This window comes from Sabethes cyaneus, chromosome 2, assembly GCF_943734655.1.
Source record: "Sabethes cyaneus chromosome 2, idSabCyanKW18_F2, whole genome shotgun sequence".
In the NCBI taxonomy this organism is placed as follows: domain Eukaryota; kingdom Metazoa; phylum Arthropoda; class Insecta; order Diptera; family Culicidae; genus Sabethes; species Sabethes cyaneus.
The window spans coordinates 182,342,372-182,363,069 of record NC_071354.1 but is presented as its reverse complement, the minus strand read 5'-3'; the positions used below and the strand labels follow the sequence as shown (position 1 = coordinate 182,363,069).

Sequence of the window (20,698 nt, the reverse complement as noted above, 5' to 3'; positions counted from 1 at the left end):
GACCAATTCCTAAAAACATGCAAAAGTATAACTGCCATTTTAATTGGTTACCATTTCTGCTAAATGTACCTACACTGTAATTTAAAAAAACCTATTTTAAAAATCAACTATCGCGGAATAAAATTTTAGCGTAGTATTACAAGTACGGGAATTAAACTGAATTTACCTTCCGGTGTAAATCCTATCAATTGTTAAAAGCAAGGGTATTTTATTTTTATCAGAATGTTCGAGGACTTCACAAAAAAGGTGTTGATTTTTATCCAAAACCGACTGGATTAGAGCTGTATAGAACACACTGAACACGCGTACAGATACAACAATGTTGTATTCGGCCTAGGTCATTTTCAATAGTTGATCTTGAAATACAGATGAAGAAGCAAGTTTCCATATTATTCGTGCTAGGGCTCTCCCTTCCCTTGTAGTGACCATATTTGATATAAAACAGTAACACATTAAAAGAAAATATGGGCAATCCTTTTTCCTACAAACTTATCACGAATTCAGTGGCTGAAAGACACTGGAGGTAAATTTAAACTATTTGATGCATCGAACAATGTACGAGTTTTGGTTATTTTATGACTGAATCTTAAAACACGATTTATTTAATTTTTCCCGGTGGAATATTTTGACTTAATATTTTACTGAAAGGGTAGATCATGAACTAAAACCCTGTATGGATTTTTTAAGGTTCATTTTAGCTAATTTTATAATATTGTTGTTCCTGATACGTGTGCTGTAATATTTTGAATTTTACTTATTTTTGAATTATTATTGTTTTCATACATTCAAAATGGTAAGCATTCAAAAGCAAGACAAAAACTGGTTATAATATAGCTTTGTTATTTTCCCTTTGCTGATCTGTTTAGTAGCATTTATGAAATAAGAAAGTAAAATCGTTGTATAATGAATCTTAATTAACTAGTCTTCAAACTGAATATGACTCTAACCAAACTCAAACACATCCATATCCATTCTATATATATATACATTTATCTGCGTTTACAATCTAGCTTCCTTTTAATTTTAAGTGTATAATTAGCAATTCAATTCAATTCTCGAAACTGAATTTTTCTATTCTGAGTCATGGGAAAATTGTCATTTTTTTCTTATTTCAAAATTGTTAATTTAAACGAATAAATTAAAAAATTTTTTTCGTTCTTGCGTGATGTTAGGAAAAACTATCAACCGCTAGTATAAGAAATCATCAGAAAACTACAATATTAATCATTACTACAACATTAGGTTTGCATAAATATAGCAACTTGAAAATCCTAATGAATATGGAAACTATATTATACCGTAGATCACGGGTTTAGCTGACTTAAAAATATCCTCCAGCTGCTATCCCTGCACGATGAGACATCAATATGTGCGTATATTAATTGGCGAAGAAAAGGAAAACCTATTTATACACCTTACCTAGTCGCTAAGTCGCTAAGTCTTCCTGTCAAGTATTCTAAATTCAACGTCCAAGTTGGTTCCATATCAAACGCGTTACTTTTTAGAAATAGAACAGCATAAATAATTCCGAACTCAACTGTGTCCACCCGGAGTAGTTCCTGCGTAAACGGTACCACCGCACAGCCAGCGAGCCGCCCTAACAGCATCATCAGCCAGCAGCAGTACGTTTGAAGCACACTTACGGCGTGCGAGGGAATGCGGCCTGCTGCCGGCCAGCCGAGCCGCGGTTGCTGCTGCTGCTGCTGTCTAAATTTATGCCGCACGGGAAAAAATATTCAAACACCTGATCGTGCGAATCATCGCGTTGAAACGCTTCTCTGAATTATGAGGAAGTAAATATTTATACACCTGTTAATTATTCCATCTTCGAAAATTGAGCCTCCTCATCTTATACACTAGTGCTCGTGGAAGGATCGAAGATATTTATATACCAACGATCAACCGACGTTCGTTCGTTCGTTGGATGCAATGCTCTGCGACGGTAGCTATTCGTCGATGGCAGAACAAACAATTGTTGTGTCCATTGTCGGTGTTAGCAAACCCCGCGGTGATCGGTAGAAGAATTCTCAATTATTTTTCCCAGATGTTCACTGTAAATATTTAACGGCGGTAACATCTAGGGCAAAAGATCGACCTTTGAATTTCTAATTTTCTAGTACTAAGCGAAAGTTCACTGTCGTTACGCACATGTTTCGAATGAAAAGAAACGCTCTTACTTGACGGATCGCCAGACAGAAAAGAAGGATGCAGCAAACAGACTGGCTTTGTTTATTTACCAGCTGAAACGTTGAAAGCGGATTTGGGAAATTGTGTCCGCGGTGAGCTCAAAGTTGCTCCACTTAACCCGTGAGTGCGTGTCGGTTAGTACCTACACTGCGCGCTGGCTGGCCAGTTGGTACACCGAAAAAGCGACCTCAGTGGGGTTTCCCCCGGACCGGGCGGCGGCCGGCCGGTGGGTGGTCGTTTCCAGCCTGGTGCTGTTAAGGGCAGCGCAGCTGAACAAATTCAACCGCACCGAGGTCGGTGTCTGTTCAGCAGGTTGCTTGTGATGCAAATAGGCAACCTGTACCTTGGTAATTTTATATACCGTTTATGACGTATGAGCGGGAGCGTGCTATTTTTATCGAAACGGATGTGGATGCTAAAAAAAGGTTAGTATTTATTTTTAATTCTACGCGTATGCCAAAATGCAAACTGATTAATCAGCAATTCGGCTATGACGGTTAAGAGGGTCCCTGCTGCAGCTGTTATGGCCACTGTTGTGCTGTTTTTTCATACTCCGTGCTCGATTCCATGGCGATGGTATGAATCAGTACGAGAATAGACAGATTATTTCGAGCGAACAGCGGGATGAGTGTTTGCGATTATAACATATAGGACTTGGATCGGATTCCGGTCAATAATTAGAGCAATTCAATGGCGTGGTTCGTTCTTACGTCAAGTGAAAATTATTGGAGCATTTTCGCCTTTTCTCTGTTCAATACTAATAAATAGTTATACAGTTATAGAGGCTTAGAAGTACTTTTGGTTCCTTGAAATTGAAAACAAATCCTTATTGCATGACACAAACTATCGAATCTAAACATTCCGAGGTTCCGCTTCAAGAATGCCACGAAAACGATGTTCAACTCTTTTTTTTCGGCGGGCGCCAACGGCTAATTGTTTGTCTTTCTAATGATGGAATTTTTGCACGAGGATGGAATTTCGCAGGAATGTATAAATCCGGGTTCCGTTGCCTGTCGGTTCCGACCGGTTGTGTCAATGGCAAATGGCTTGAATTATGAATAATAATGCGATACGTGTTGACCGCTCGAATGACGTGACCTTGGTCGTCTTGGGCAGCAGTAGTGATGCTGCTACGGAGAATGGCCACAGAAACTTGCCCTGACAGCTTTCGGTGATGTTGTAAATTTGAAAGCTTTTCGTTCATCAATGTCACGCATTATGCTTCACTCCAGAAAATTGTGTTCAACGTGACGCTCAATCTCCGCCTCTTTATTAATTTATTTTATCCCCACATAAACCAAATGTTGTGATCATTATCATTTAGTATGATGAAATGCCTGATTTACCTGCTTAGAATATACATACATCTATACACGGGCTAGCTTTTACTACGAATTATGGGCACTGATCTTTTTTTATTTCAATTTTGTTTACTTTCCACTTAACGCGAGTTTGAGTAGGTTACCTTTCCCCCGTTCCGCGGAAACTCCCGGCAGCCAGGCAGCTGTTAGTTACCCAGTTGTTGAACGGCGATCACTGTTTGGGGAACGACGCCACAAAACCTCTTAACGCCTGATGAAGTGACCACTTCTGCAGGATTCAATTTGAATTGTTTTTGCCTCTCTTAATTTTCTAATTTCATTGCCCACTCTGCCACTACTTTATACGGGTATATATGCAGATTTATGTTTACTAATTTACGTTTGTTGGCATTAGCGGGAATCTCCGCAATCATGAATATTACGTGCGTATACGTTTAAACAGTGGTGCCGACTGTATCCAGGGTGCTGTTTAAGTAAACCAGTTTGTGCACTGGTTTATTATTGTTAGACAATAGTTTGAGCATTATGAATGCAATTTTACCCAAAAAATATCTTAGTGAAAGTTGAATCGAAATAACAGCTATTATGAACCATAGCTTTCAAGGATGTAAAACTTGTTTGTCAAAATGAGTGGCGTCACTTTTCCCCAAATTTATTTGTCTATTTACTTCGCCAATCAGCGGTAAGTGTTTACCGATTACTTCTGTAAAACATAACAATTCTAGTAAAGCATTTGCAGAACTGTCTAAGTTGAGTACCTTATTGGCTTTTGGGTAAATATTTGCCAGAAGAGAGATATCGAGAAAACCCGATTCCAGAAAAACCTCGATAAATATTTATATTTCTTGGAATCACATTTTTAATTTACTGAACCTATTATGTATTCTCAAATATTATTTCATGCTTGTTACGAAATATACAACGAATTTTTTTCTCTCTATTTCAGAAAAATTGTTCGTCGGTGCCGTATACCCAGTGATCGTTAAAGTGATAGTTTATGGAGGTGTATTCGATGTAGTGTGCAAGATAGGCCCAGTCGTAAACCAACAAGCCATTCAGCCCAACATGATTGCTGTCAGTGTAAAAATGTCGCTAGGTTTAGTATTATTCAGTGTGATTTTCTTGTCGTCCATTAGTAGACTGGCTGCAGCTGATTCAGTGTTATGTAAGTAAACTGCAAACATATTGCTTGGTTAACTATTTTTCGTAGGAGAATGAGAAAATACTGTCCCGAACATAAATCGAACCATCAATTTCGAACATTTTGTTAGTTACCCAATTTTAATAACTTCCATCCGCATTCCTCAATCAAAACAAAATACCTCAGCGTGTTAGTAAAATTTCTAAACCTAATCAAGATAATCAACGAATCAGCCATAATGTGCGGAGCTCTACGGTGCCATTTTCAGTTTTGTTTATTTTTGCTCAATTCGGAGTGTCGCCTGTTGATGATGCGGATTGCGTTGAAGGAATCACCAGACAAAAATTCATCACCTGTCCGCGGCGACACAGCGCCGGCCGGCGGTGGCAGAAACAACACGAATGTCAACCGACCGTGACCCAATCGCGAGCGCGAGCGATCAAAGTTGTCCCATACCCCTTCGGGTGCTTAGCTATTTAGTCGTGTCAACTCAACGTCGGACACTATTGCCAGTAAAACGGCTCATCGTCACCTATCATCATACCGACTGCATCCATCGTTGTCATCAACGACAACAATGTTCTAAACAAAATGTTTAATATGCCCATCCCATAATGGACAATATTTCTTATGATTGTCTATTATTATCACTAGCTGTCAATTAGTTTCGAGAATAAAGCCAACGTTTGAATCTATTTTGGGAACAAATCTGATTAATCAATCAAAAAACAACATGGAAAATTTTACGAACAAAGCTAGTTTTTTGTTTCTGAGTTAAGCCTGAAAAACTACCGATTAATGATGGCACATGACGTTAGTTTTCCGACCATGACTCTTGAACATAAAAAAATCTTGTAGCTGTGAATTTTTTACAATTGAAAGATAAAAAAATCGGAATACAGATTTTCAACAATTTAGAACATAGTTTTTCCAACTGTTCTCGAGAGTTTTCCACCACCGCACAGTAGTCCAAAAGGGCGAAAAGTGGAACTTTTTTCCTAGTTTCTTATATTTTTATTTTATCATTTATGGTCTTCAGCACTTTTGTTTGTATGAACATCCCCCTTAATCTAAAACTGTCAAAATTTAGTCAAATTTAGTCATTGCTTACTATAATGAAAATAAAAAAATTACTTTCTTGTGTTAGGAAATATAGACATAGTTTCTTTGACAAAGTTGTAAATAATGTAAAAACAAGCAACTTTGCTGAAGAAATAAAATGTCTATCTTTATCGAGTGCTGAACTATGAGGCATATTCTTTAAAACTTCTTTAAAAATTGGTTTTTCACACTTAGCTTTTCTTAGTTGCGTTTTACAAGAATATAATATTCTAGGTAATTATCGAAGCACTCAAAATGTACGTTTTTGTAGAAAACCGAAAATCTCTTGGACCTTTACTTGCTAATTTATCATATATTCAAGCTTTAAATTTCCATAGTTGTACGAGCCCATGGGGTAAAATGGGGCAAGCGAATTTATGAAATCAGCACTTCGTCTTAAAGCTTAAGTCGAGTACTATAAACTTGTATGGGTTCTACTTGTCCCCAATCACCCAAATGAGAGTACGGTAAGCATATGTTTTATGTGTTTCGTGTTCGCTAAAGGCTCGATACACGTTCATTTTATTGTGTTAGTAGATAGACACCCGGTTTTTTGGGCAAAGTTATAGAAAATAGAAAAGCAAACAACTTTGCTAAAGAAATGACATGTCTATCTCTATCGAGTGCAGAGCTATAGATTATTTTCTATGGAAATTCTTTAAAAATAAGTGTTTCATACTTAGCGTATGTTGGTTGCATTTTGCAGGAGTATATGGTTCTATGCGTTTATTGAAGGACTCAAAACACATGTTTTTGAAGAATATTGCAAATCTCTAGGACCTTTTCTCACAAAGTTATCACTTATTTAAGCTTCATTTTTCTTTAACTTCGCGAGCCAAAAGCGATAACTTTTTAAGAAAAGGTCCTAGAGATTTGCAATCTTCTGCAAAAAAGTCTATTTTGAGTCCTTGAATAACCGCGTAGAACTGTATATTCTTGTAAAATGCAACCAACATATGCTAAGAATGGAAAACTAATTTTTAAAGAATTTCCAAAAAAAAATGCTCTATAGCTCTACACTCGATTGAGATAGAAATGTCATTTCTTTAGCAAAGTTGTTTGCCTTTACATTTTCTATAACTTTGTCCAAGAAACTAGGTGTCTATCTACTAACACAATAAAATGGACGTGTATCGAGCCTTCAGCGATAGCAAAACAAATAAAACGTATGCTTGCCTTTCTCTAATTTGGGTGGTTGGGGAAAAGCGGAACCCATGCAAGTTTATAGTACTCGACTTAAGCTTCAAGATGAAGTATTGATTTCATAAATCCACTTGCCCCATTTTACCTCATGGGCTCGTAAAGCTATGGAAATTTGAAGCTGGAATATATGATAACTTAGAAAGTAAAAGTCCCAGAGATTTACGGTCTTCTGCAAAAACGTATGTTTTGAGCGCTTCGATAATTGCCTAGAACAATGTGTTCTTGTAAAATGCCACTAACAAAATGTAAGAATGAAAAACTAATTTTTAAAGAATTTTAAAAGAATATACCCTATAGTTCAGCACTCGATGAAGATAGAAATTTTATTTTTTCAGCAAAGTTGCTTGTTTTTAAATTATTTACAACTTTGCTGAAGAAACTATGTCTATATTTCCTAACACAAAAAAAGTTTTTTTTTATTTTCATTATAGAAGCAATGACTAACTTTTGACCATTTTAGATTAAGGGGGACATTCATACGAACCAAAGTGCTGAAGACCATAAATGATAAAATGAAAGCAAAAGACACTAGGAAAAAAGATCCACTTTTCACACCCGTTTGGACCACTGTGCACTGCACGGTGGGATGAAACTTAATCAAGATGGACGAGGGTAATTCCGCTAAAACTACTAGTCCTAGGTAGACCTAGTCCTTCAGCAAATATTTATTAATTCCAAATATATTAAAAACGCAAATTTTCTTTGAAGAACACACATTGTTAGCTCCTTCGATTCTAATGTTATAGACCATTTTTGGTAAAAGTATGGAGGGCTGTGCCTAGGGGAACAAACGATGGGTGCACGTAGGATGACGAAGTTGGGTACAATTCATCTACTAAATGCTAAATGCTGTACTAAATGCCCTAAAATGTTTGTATACAATTGTTAAATTAAATTAAGTTTAAAAATCCTAGTCTGTACTCTGTATACATATAATTTTTATCAGTTTCTTAGAATATGTAGTTCCGCTAAGAGTTAAACCATCACGCCACAATTATACATCTTCTAATGATTGGCGATGATTTCGGATTTTGACAATTTTTGCATGACTTGTAGCTCCAGTTAATTTTTAGTAACTGGCTTGAAACTGATATGCAACTGACGAAGTTAGCTTACTTAAGGAGCTTGTAAGCACTACGGTTAAACCGAAAACATAAATAACTCTTCTGGTTTATCATTAAACAACACTAATTCGCATTCGTCAATTTTCACGAAATTGTTGATAGTACCATTCATTGTGATAGATTGATTTGAAGTATAATTGTCTTACAATTAATATGTGGACAGTCAGTTAAAATATCAATTAGCGAACGTCCTCTGCATTTTACCAGTTTCTTTCGACTTTCGATTTACAGCTATTTGCATACTTGACAGAAATACAATTGAAGCAATGTAAAGAATTGCAGCAACTAACTGTCGCAAAGCAGCAAATGGAACGCTCAAAAATTATTCTCGAATAAGACAGTCCCTGATTTTCCTCGCTTTGAGAATTGCTGCGTTACGTCACATGCACCAATATCAGTCATGTTTCCATGCAAGATAACAGTTCCGAACAAATTCTGGTAGTATATTGGATTGAAGCAATCTGGCAAAAAGAAATAATGACCGCTCACTGTTCCAATTTTCAGGACATCAAAATAGACTAGATTCAGTATTTAAAGATAAAACCGGTTGAAGAAAACGGATGGTTTCTCACTCTGGTGTACACATCTAGTGTTATTTACAACAGAATAAAAAACCAATACTGATGTGTGAGCACCGATAAATTTAAAGCACACTTTGATTTTTGAGTTCCATCTATCTGAAGTAAAAAATCGTGATTTTAATAAGTAAACGTTCAACATTCAATACGGTTTAGCAAAAAAGAACCGACCTGGACCGATGTGATCTTAGTAAATTTTGAAAGTCAAAATATTTCTAAATTCGCATACAAAATTGGATTTGGCAGTTTTTACATCATTGACATTTGAAAAAAAAGCATACTTTTTAGCAGACAACGCCTATAAATACGGAACCGAAGGTGCTAGCTACTTGAATCCTTCAAGGAAAATGTGCGTTATTAATGGATCTCAAAGTGCTCTAAGGGCGTGTTAAACACGAAAGGAGATATAAAGGAAAAATAGATATAGGTCTACCTGCTCTAGCAAATCAACTGCAACAGATATTAATTTTATTTCTTTAGCAAAGTTACAAAGCATTAAATATTGCTCTTCAACTTTATGAACATTTTGTTCGGCTAACTTAAGTCACAAAAAAGTTCAGAATCGCTTACTAGGAGGGCCATCCCAATATCATATGTGACGGATACCGCGCTTGCTCGCCTGTAGGACTGCCAGCGCTCTTTCAGAATTCAATTAATAATGGTGTGCTTAAGGAGTTCATGAGTTCAATGAGTTGATCACGATTCTAAGGAGGAAAAAGCGCCGATTGGAGGACAGAGATCGTGAAGAGCTTGAACAACTATTTATGGCTAATGAGAGGCGTAAGTTCTATGAGAAGGAGAACCAATCTCGTAAAGGACACACACCAAGGCCTGATATGTGTAGGGCAGAGGAGGCAAAACTGGTCACAAACAAGCGCGAGGTGGTTGAGAGGTGGAAGCAGTTCTTCGTTGAGCAGCTCAACGGCGATATAACAGGAGGAGACGCAAAGGAAGTTAACCTAGAAGTGCCTAGAAACGATAGCAGCGTACCGGTTCCCAATCTCGAAGAGATCCAGTGAGAAATCAGTCAACTGAAAGATGATAGAGCCACCGCAAAGGACCGAATCCCGGCAGAATTTTACAAACATGGCCAAAGAACCGCCAGCCAACCAACCGCCACTAGATAATTTCAAGGATCTGGGAAGAGAAAAAACTGCCGGAGAAATGGATGTGGTTTGTCCCATCTACAAAAAGAGTGATCGGCTAGATTGCTGTAATTATCGCGGCATTACGCTGGTCAACACCGCCTACAAGGTACTCTCCCAGATTTTGTTGCATCGTCTATCCCCAATAGCAAGAGAATTCGTCGGGCAGCCCCAGACGGGCTTTATGGGAGCGGAGAGTAGCGGAGGCATATGTACCACGAGTTGCAGGCAATACTTGTAGAGATTCCCATCTTACACCTGCCGTAAGTTGGTAGACTACGGTGGACCGGCCACGTCGCAAGGATGCCGGACGATAGCCCAATGAAATCCGTTCTCTTGAAGACCCCCAACGGCATCGGTTTGTCGAGCGAATGTGGGCGAAAATAAGTCGGATAAAATTAAAATCCATCGGTATACAGAAGGAGACTGTTTTAAAGATTTTTCTTGACATATTGTTTCCGCCTGAAAAATGGATTAAATTTCGTCCCGTACAAAAGTTCATGAAATTCTATAATACGATTATTTTGAAAAACCTTCACCACATAAAGTACTTGACCAGTTTCTTCGGACTACCTTTACATTAAACTTACCTTCTGATTCCCACGTTTAGGGAAAAAACTATATATTTCTTAAAAATATTTCTTAAAAACAGCCTGATCTTTGCTTGTTCATCTATTTAAACTCTATTTGTTCATTTAAGCAATACAAAAGTAGAGAGTGTCAAATAGTTAGTAGCCTGTGGAAAATACCTTACAACATTTAAAATCCTCATTTTGAAAGCCCGACTGATGAGGATAGTAATTGTACCAGCATTTTATTAAACATCGAACATCCTTGAATCAAAAACCGCTAAAGCAAGCGAGTGTACCTACTGTGGTTGATGATGGCTTTTCGCAAGAGCCGAAAAGCTAACAGAGGGAACAACCGGCTACGTTCGCGCTGCTGACCAGTTCTACTACATTTCCAAAAGCCACATTCTTCATTCGGGTTTATGTTTTACTAACATTTCGCGACCTTTCTTTGCAATTCAGCTGCGTCGTCGTGACTATAAAATACCCAAATTCCTTTCGATTTTCTGCTGGCTGTGTCGTTCGTCCTCCAAAATGAATTGTGTTGCAGCAAGAAATGCACCCTCTTGCGGAGTCATGTAGCAGTGAAGTCAAACCAGCGTGGTCTTCAATCAATCAGAATCTGCTTTGAATCAACATAAAACCCAATTTTTTCGAGGATCTTTTTTTGTTAGAAAGATAACTCGCAAGAGAAGAGGTGGCTTCTGCCGGCTGCCAGTCAGTCGACCCTTCACTAGCACTTGACCAACAAAGCAACAAAACGAAACAACCTGATCAATCGACTTACCACTCTTACGTAAACACGATAAAAAGTCGGCAGGTACGTTCGTAAACAAAAATGTGAATTGCATGCACTGCATGCACTGTGCAATAAAACATAACCTACATTGCAGCATCGCATCGGTCGCATGAACCGGTTATCAGCCGGAAGTGGCAGAAAATTTGAAATACCAACCACTCAACAGGTTAAGGTACGAGAAGGGATTTTTCGTCCAAAATTTTTCGGAAAAAACGGACGTAAAATGAAAATTGGATGAAAATGTTTTGGACCTTGACGTTTCGTTGAACTTTTTGGAAATGGTTATTTAAAATAATCTAATTTTTATCTAATACCTTGAGGCCAAAAGTAGGCTCATTCTCATGCACAAGAAGTCCATGTGGCACAGTCCGATCGAGAAAGAGATCGATGAGGTGCTGCTTGTTTTATGTATTTTAATTGCCGGCCGTCAATTATTTTGCGAACTTGAAGCATGAACCTGTGCGTTATACGAAGTTCTGATATTCCGAAAGTCGTTTTGAGTGTACATTACATACCGATATCTCTGAAGGTAGCTGTCCGTTAGCAGGTACATATGATTACCAGTCGCCGAGATGGCTAGAAGTTGTGCCGGTGCTGAGAGGACAACATTTCAAAATCACTATAAACTTCAAGCTTATTTTGACAAGTGATTGCAAATGTGGTATCACTTTTGCGTAGCCTGCTATGCAACAGTGTCACTCTATACAGTGTTCTAAAAAAGTAGTCAAAATAAAGATATATGTATTTGGGTTTTACAACTTTCTACTTCTTATTTCTCAAGTCCATTCCTAAAACTAAATTTATTCTGCTCTATTTGTTTAATATTAACTATAGTTGCTATTCTTTTATGATAAGTAGCAGTATTTTCTTCAAAACAGACACACACAGATATCTAGTTTTTAGCTTTTTGGAATTGAATTTTATTCTGATTAAGAAAAACATATATTTTTGAATTGAAAAAAAAATTATTTAATTTTAATATTATTGTCATAACAGTATACAATCTTTCCCATCACCTCGTCCAACAAGCTTGTTACCATTCAACGAAAGAAGCAATTTTCTCACGGAAACGGCACCGTCACAGTGACAAGTTTGCCAAACACAAATCCTTCTTCCTTCCCGGATGTATGCAGTCGTCAGTTTCTTTTGCCAGGTCCCCGTTCCTCCCGCAGCTTCGTGAACCAGCCAGTCAGACAGTGAGTGGTGGGAACGAACAGAGTGTCAGTTAGCAGGCGAAGGTTTTATAGCGTATTTAATCTCGCTATATATTTGGGCGGGACAAACAATCTTCCCCGTCTTTCCCGCCTACTGCTAGTACTAACCGGACGGACTTCACAGCATCACTTCTTCGGTGCGTCCGTCGTGATAAGTACGACTATACTCATTAAATTAACAATGAGACATGTTGATGAAAATCTACACGATGTCAACTTCATTCCGCCCTGGAAAGACCAACCTCGCGCTTCAGTAGGTGGAGAACGCAACGCAAGTGCACAGAGCCCACGGTGAGGATCCGTTCCGTGCTAAATTTATAGGATGATCTTCTGGTGGACGTCTGGCCATTTCGCGACAAGATGCTTCGAGATGGAGATGGTCAGATAACGGAAAGCTCCGTTTCGCATCGGGTCTGTGTTCGCTTATCTCCATCCGTAAGGTTGATTGGTACACTTTAGCAAGAAGGTTGAACTCAGTCGATGGGATATTAAAGCACTGAATGCACTTTGTGGCAGGTCTGTTGTTTGTGCAGTTTTGCTCAAACTGTTGTTCGTTTGAAAGGTGATTTTCCGTTTTTTTCTCATTCTCTGTCGGTGGAAGCTGGGGAAGGAAAACATTCAGAACTTAGTGAAAATCTTAATGTGAATGTAAAATTCTAAACACAAAATATCAAAAGGTGGAAATTGTGGCCTCGATGTAATACACACAATCTCTCGTGAACATTCGAACTACTGTGAAATTGATAATTATTATGGCAGACAAATAAAACATTTTATTATTTCTATAATAAAATGGACGGCAAAAACCTTTGATTATTAGCCAAATAATGAAAAATTGAAAAATCCGGCATTCCTCGTTAATCCCCCTGAACCAATTCTGAACCTAAAACCCCTACAGTTTGACTGGCCGAGATATGTTTTGTTCTTTTGATTCTTACCTTTTTTCTGTGACACCGTTCGTTTTTGAGGCATTTCTTTCCTCTGACATGCAGCCAAAGGGGTGTAAATATTTACGACTTCTGAACGCATCACACTCCCGCAGCCGGGTTATTTACCTATGAGTCAGACGTTCGTTTAGCACGTTGCACTTGCTTTCCGTTCTCGAAACAAAAAATCTTCAATAAATTAGTTCGTATTAGTCATAGCTGAAGTGCGTTCGTCGCTCGTATACTTGAGAAAGTTGAATGGGAGCATTTTATTATAGACTCGAAATACGTAAGTGGAGTACGAGGGACCGAAGCAAAGTCTTGTTTATACAGCCAACTGTTAATCAATAGCGAGGCCGTCGTTTCAATTCTATTGATTCAAACACTTTCTAACAGCTGATATTGGTATTAAATTGAAAAGCTTCTTAACTTTATAAAGTTTTATCGAAATTATCCCACAGATTGAGCCGAAATGAAACAATATTTACGAATACGAATTTTCCCAGCAAATTCTATCAGAAATCTTCTGATTTGTGCTACATCGTTTGTTTCAGAAATATGTAGCTCTTGAACCAAGTGCTATAAAACTTTAGAACTTTTCTTTTGGATTTCACATCGAGTTGTTTCTCACATATAGAGCAGAAGGCTCAAATTGACGTAACACCACTTTGAAAGCTGCGGTTGTACCACAAAGCTGCAATATAGGCCTATTTTTTTCGTTATACTTTAGCGACGTAGCTTTACTTTTGGGCTATGGATGCAAGTTGACTGTTGTTGACTGCCATAATGTACAAAAGCTGCCTGACATTTTCGTCAATTGATTTCGCAAGAACTGGCTCATCGTTAATAGGTTAAGTGTCAGACTATGACATTCCGCTGAACTGCTAGCCCTATATTGTTCGAATATAACATTGATGGTTGAACGTGTCAATGATCTAGGCGTTGTTCTTGATGTCAAGTTGAATCGCTCAAATGTAATTTGCAAGGCAACTCGACCGCTCGGCTTTATGACAAAAATTGGACGACATTGTAAGGATTTATAATGCTTAACGGACCTGTATTACTGCTATTAGAATGTCCTAGACACCTTATCAAATAGCTTAGACATTGAGAATTGAACGCGTGCAGAAGATTTTTTCGTATAGCACTACGTGATCTACCGTGACGTAATCCTGTGAATCTCCCACCTTTGTATCCTAAATGGTGTCGCCTTATCGGCCTAAATACTTTAAAACCGGGAATTTAGCAAGCTATATTTGTTGCTAAACGTAGAAATCGACTCTCCGAATATTCTTTCGTTGCTTGGCTTTCGCTACTTATCGCTGCTTGCATCAATGTTGCAAATTGAGCAAGAAGTCAACGATGCCCACTCACACGAGAAAGAGTATGAGAAACATAGCATTCAACGCTGACACCGCACACACAGACGTAAAAGAAACAGCCGCCGTTGCTGTGTGCAGACATTCTGCTGACCACACGCTCGCGCACGCATATCCTCACATCATCTTCCTGCATAGCTTATTTGCGAGTCGAAAAACTCGTGAGGCTGGTGGCGCACTGGGATGCAAATTTTGCATTACTTTTTCTTTCCTCCTTCATCTTCGCACTCGATTCTACTCACGGGTGGGAATAATCGGTATCAGCAGATCGGGCTGCAACGAAGAACGCGAGCAACCAATGTAGCTGTTAGCTAAACACACACTCGCAAAAACTCGTTGCAGTGCATGAATAAATATAAGCGAGAGTCCGAAAGGGATGCTAATGCCAGTGTTTTCTTTAGAATGAGTACGCGTGTGTGAAAAAATTAACCACACGAGTGTGGGCTTCGCAACTCTGGCAATCCAGGAAAATATTATCTGGGATAAGTACATCATAAAATTTTCTGCCGCTGTGAAAACCTCCAGAGTAAAATCGGAAAATTATATGTATGACCTGGTCCTAACTAAAACTAAATTTGGACGCCCTCGTGCGTCACCGGCACGCCCCTGCCCCTGGTAGTGGGAACTGGAACCATTTGACATAACTTTGTTTACATGTTTATGAAGGACAACTGGTGCACGTTTCGTCAAAATATTGCACCACTAAAACGAAAACTAAGAGAGGAATTATTGAAATGCGTTAAATCCTACCCTGGCACCTTCATGCAGGATATGGCTAACGGTTGGCAACTAAATTTTTGGAATTCATTTCTCTAGCTGTCAAAAAGAGACAAAGATATGTGAAGAAGATCTGATTCACTGAAATTCAAGAGGTATTGTCCATTGTTGAAAAAAATTAGTGAACATTTGAAAACGGTCCGTAATCGGCTATTCGGCGAATCTTCCGTTTGACGTCAAAACAGGAGTGTTGTACGGCCGTCCTGTCAACTTTGCGAATGCATCTCTTGATTCTGCAAATCAACTTTTTCGTAATTCGTGGTTCTCCAGTTATTTTTGTACACCAAGGAGCTCAAAATCCCGACGAAATCTTCGTTTGGGCGACACTGAGGCACCCAAGTAACAATTAGGGTTTTATTACACTCTTATGATGGCATTTAAGACCAAAATTGGTCATGAAAACCACCATAAAAGTACAATGAAACTCACATTGTTGCTTGGGCAGATTTGTCGGGTTCTCAGCTAGCATATGTATATAAAAGATAAAAATCAGCATTACCTACAGATATACATGCTAATAAATCGTATTTGATACGCAAAGTTGGCATATCCGTTCTATTTTGGAGGCGATATACGTGATTAGGAATAATTATAAACGTTACGACCATATAAGTATTTATATACGATAATATCCGATTAAGCGCGACTCGCTTCGTAATGCTATACGATTTTGTACTGAAAATCGTATGTATGTCAGTGAATATCGTTATATACGTTAAAAAAAATCAACTTGGGCCCACTTTATCAAGCTTTAATTACAATTTTGAGTTTATTAAGAGATATTTACGATAATTTTCGTACATTGATATACGAGTTGGTGCTAGCTGGGTTGTGCTTTTTAGGTACAAATGGTATCGAATAGGTATTTATTGAACGATTGTTTTTTTTTGGCGTAATATGATCTTCTGATCTTTCACTATCTTGCTTGCGAGTAGTTGTTGTGGATCTTAGGATGTGGTAAATAGTAGAAGCCGCACATTTTCGCATTTTACGGTACGGTATTACTTTTTGCATGTTGTACGGTATACTTTTTGCCGAGAACTTTGTGCAATTCGTAGAAGTGTACAACGCGCTTACAAAATGCTTTCGATTTTAAAGCCGATTTTGAAACAAAACAAAAAATACTGACAGAAAGAGGAGAGAGACAACTAACACATACACACTCTCATTTCTCTCTGAGTGCATAGGGGCGTCGAAAAAATTCCAAAATTTTAGTTGCCACCCGTTAGAAGGTATGATGCCGACTAACAAACCACGCGGAATATCCTCACTTACAATACCAGTAAACATCCGAATCGGCACTTGAATTGGCACCAAATTTGCTAGCCAAGAAGCGTACTAGGCGTTTGCCAAACGAGCAAATTTTAACAAAATTCAACGAATGTGTTTTAATGGATGACGAAACCTATACACCTAAATAAAAGCACCGAGCTCGGCAAAATTTTGCCGAACTCGGTGCTATTTTTTAAGTGTGTACGTGTAATTTCTGGGTAAAAAAAAAATCTATATTGCAATTGGGCGTGGCGATATGACAGGTAAATATGAGTTCGTGCTTGCTGATAAATTTCGCAAAGAAGGCCATGATCTGGCAAGGGATATGTAGCTATGGACTAAAGACTGAGTCTTTCATAACTTCCTCAATGACCTCAAGTTTATACTTGGAAAAATGCTTGGAGCAACGGATCGTGCCATTCATTCGTAAACATAAGGGTAACGTTATATTCTGGTATGATTTTGCTAGCTGTCACTACTCTAAAGAGGTATTACAGTGGTACGGAGCTAATCATGTCGATTTCGTGCCAAGAGAAATGAGTCCTCCAAATTGTCCGGAGTTTCGACCCATTAAAAAATTTTGGGCTCAACAAAAATTTTAGCACTCAACAGTGCTAAAGAAATGCGTTCAAAGTGGAAGAAACATGCTGATTCAGTCGCATCTTCAACTGTGCAGGGTATGATGAGTTATATTAAGAAAAGAGTTCGAGATATTATCAGAACCAGAGAAATGCAATACTGTAACACTGTGAAACTTAAAGCTGAATAAAAATGCTACAATCCAGTAATTTAAGGGGTTTTCTGCGACACTCCAGTCCCGAGTTATAGATTGCTCTATGCATCCAAATATACTATTAACGAGTTTTTATCTCACGTGCGAAGCATCATAGACCAAACATTTTTTATAAAAACGCAAGTTATTCACAAAAACACTTCAAAGGATAAATCGTGCTTCCCCCTGTGCCCTGTTCCTGCAGACTTTGACAGCAGAGCTTTGACTGGTGGTACACTATCTAGCCAACATCCATACGAACAAAATGCAGCTGAAAGAGTACACATTTTTTCGCCGATAAATAATAAAAACAACCATAATAATGATACATCTGACCCTGTACCACTTAAATGAAACATGAGCTCCAAGCCGTACACATTGTTGCGTTTTTATATACTCCTCTCGTCATATTTTGCCTTCTGTTAAAACGTGTCAGTGTCTCGCGAAATTGCGAGAAATCCGGTGAAACTGTCGGTCGGTCGGTTCGATTGCACACCGACAACGACGTGACCTACCGGTCGGTCGGTGCGGCGGTGCCGGTGGGGTGACAATGCGACTAACTGAAAGAGTACCACCACCACCAACTAAGTATAGACAGATCTGATCTTGCATTCATCGAAGCCTAGTGATAAAGCTGCACCACACAAGCATCGCACCATCATCACCATGGTGATAGATCAAACATAATTCAGCGCACTCTAACCTGAACGCTCATCATCAGAAAGAGCTGAATAGTCACTTAACCAGTCATCATTTATAATTATTGCACACACTATTTTATCTGGTTTTATTTTACATAACTAGCAACACATCATGTCTCGATAGGTTTTTTTTATAATTTTCGTCTTGTTTCTTCTATCTTTTTTCCAGTTGGCATTAGAGAGCCTTGCATGAACGAAGGTGAAGAGGTCAAAATCGACATGGCTTGCTTCAAATGCATTTGTAAGGTAAGCAATATTGTGAAACTTTTGTTTTCAACACAATTTTTCCTAACCTAAATTAAGTTAAGTATTAAATATACCGTAACTAATTTTACTGAAAACTATAATACCTCTCTTTGCCTTGTTAGGTAGATTGTGTGATATCCTGTGCGTTCTTAACTGACCATAATTTATAGCCCCTGTTGCCTGCCCTCGGATACATTATCGCTTACCTTGTGATCCCATGCATGCATGCATGCGTCCTACAGTCAAGTGCATTCTTTCTGTTTGACTTTTATCCGTCGCAGTACGGGGTTTTCCACTCTTTTTTTTCTTTCCCTATCCTAACCGAGAGTGGATTGTGAATGTCATTGTTTGGGGTGTGAGTTTCTGAATGAAAATTCGAACTACGTCACACGAAAAAAAAGAACAAGTCAACCCAAAGCAAAAAGGACAAACGCATCAGGTCAAAAGCAGAAGAAAGCAAATTAAAAAGTTTTAAAGCAACAAACAAAAGCAACTCCGAATGCGAACCGAACGAGAGTCGACAGCCATTGGCGCCAGCGTCTAATGATTTCGGAAAACTTTACCCAAAGCCAAACGAGTCCTTGTGCCACCGACCGTCATGGTCGTCGTCGTCGTCGGTCGGAAGGCATTCGGTGAGATGAAGCGGTTTAAAAGTTTCATTGATATGTAGTCTGTTTGTCCTTTGCGGCCCGAAGCTACCTGTGGAGGGTCTACGTGAGAATTGCTCCTGCTGGGAAGTGCGATATCGCTTGTTTATATACTGATGATGTGCGTTGCACAGTTTCTGGCTGGAATTTCCTTCCTTGTGCTGCAGTTCAATTTCTCGTTGCTCATTCTTTTCTACGTTCGTTTTGTATGCTCGCAGCCTAATAATGTTGCTAGTTTTCAAGAAGTTCATCTTCAAATAAACAATTTAAGTGAATGACAAATAGCTTCCAAGCACATTTGAGATGTACGAGCCAACAACCAACGCAGGGAAACAGGTTAGCTATGTGCTGTGAAGAAACTGCTGCTTTAGGTACAAGGAGGAACTACTTAAGAACATCATCTCGAATGTTTTTGTTTTTTATCATCTTTTTTTAAGAATTATGTTATTCTAGCCTGTACTTGGTTGGAACTTTTTGGGATAAACCCTTACCGTGGTAATAGAGTTCTTACGCGATGACCAACAGTTTGATGTGATTCAATCGAAAGTCATTAATACCTAGGTCTTACTCCTAGGTCTTACTCTCACATATGTGACAGAAAGAAGCTGTAATTCGCCAGATAAAGTCTTCTTTCGCAAAATACGTAAATCATTTTCGACTGTACCGCCTCCCACATTTGACTTTCATATGGATGTTCGGTTAAGTTTATTACTCAGCTCAAGGAGTTGGGCCGTACGATGCTAAGTAATAAATATAAATAAATGTATGAGTTTGGACCTCATGCGTTTTTCCTCTATCTTTTGAAACTGGCTTTTCACTAACATAATTTCTATTAGCTTGAATTAAGTTATGCGACATTTCTTGTGCGCTGTATATTTGATGACCTTAATGAAAAAAGTGATCTCCAGTATCGTTTGGTTCAATATACGACAGCCTAATTCAGAAGCTTTCTTTGTCTGGTATCTAGCCATATCTCTTCCAAACGGTACTTCCTGTTTCAGATATTCAGTCAATGCTGCATGATTTGTCATTTGCTTGAAAATTATGCTGAAGTTGTAAATTATTCATTGAAGAACGTTAAGCTTCTCATCATAATTTAATTTTATTCAGGCTAAAAATCCTTGTGCGTTTACATGTCTGAGAGGTCTACAAAGGCAATGCGATGGAATAACTGATTTCTCATATGTTAATTTCAAGCAAACCCCTATTTATTTAATCATCTGACAAAATATTTTATATTTAATTCGATCTGCACTCAAAAGCCATATTTTTACTCTTATGCAGTAACTTATCGGTTCCTTATCTGGATTCTTTTACTGTTTTGGCTTTGGACATTTTCAAGATATGACTTCTTAAAACGCTACAAAATTTTAAAAATGACTGCCAAAAAATAAAAAATGTTTTTGAATTTACACAGAATCGATTGAAATATTCACACAAAATGTAAACAAATCTGTTCTTTCGCGAAGAGTAAATTCATAATGTGAAAAATGAAAAATTAGACGAAATGAAAAATCTCGATATTACGCTAAAACTACTCCACACAAAAGATAATGATGTCTTCAGACAACCGCTCACCATAAAACACAACCCCT

The 20,698-nt window shown here is 38.3% G+C and overlaps 1 protein-coding gene across 1 annotated transcript in view; it reads left to right on the top strand.

Moving 5' to 3' along the window:
- Positions 1-20,698, top strand: part of LOC128737893 (BMP-binding endothelial regulator protein) — a 157,422-nt gene that overhangs the window by 40,882 nt on the left and 95,842 nt on the right. Inside the window, exons 2-3 of the mRNA XM_053832639.1 lie at positions 4,456-4,674; positions 18,380-18,456. Coding sequence (XP_053688614.1) covers positions 4,575-4,674; positions 18,380-18,456 — 177 coding nt within the window. The 5' untranslated portion in view covers positions 4,456-4,574. The remainder of the gene's footprint in view (positions 1-4,455; positions 4,675-18,379; positions 18,457-20,698) is intronic.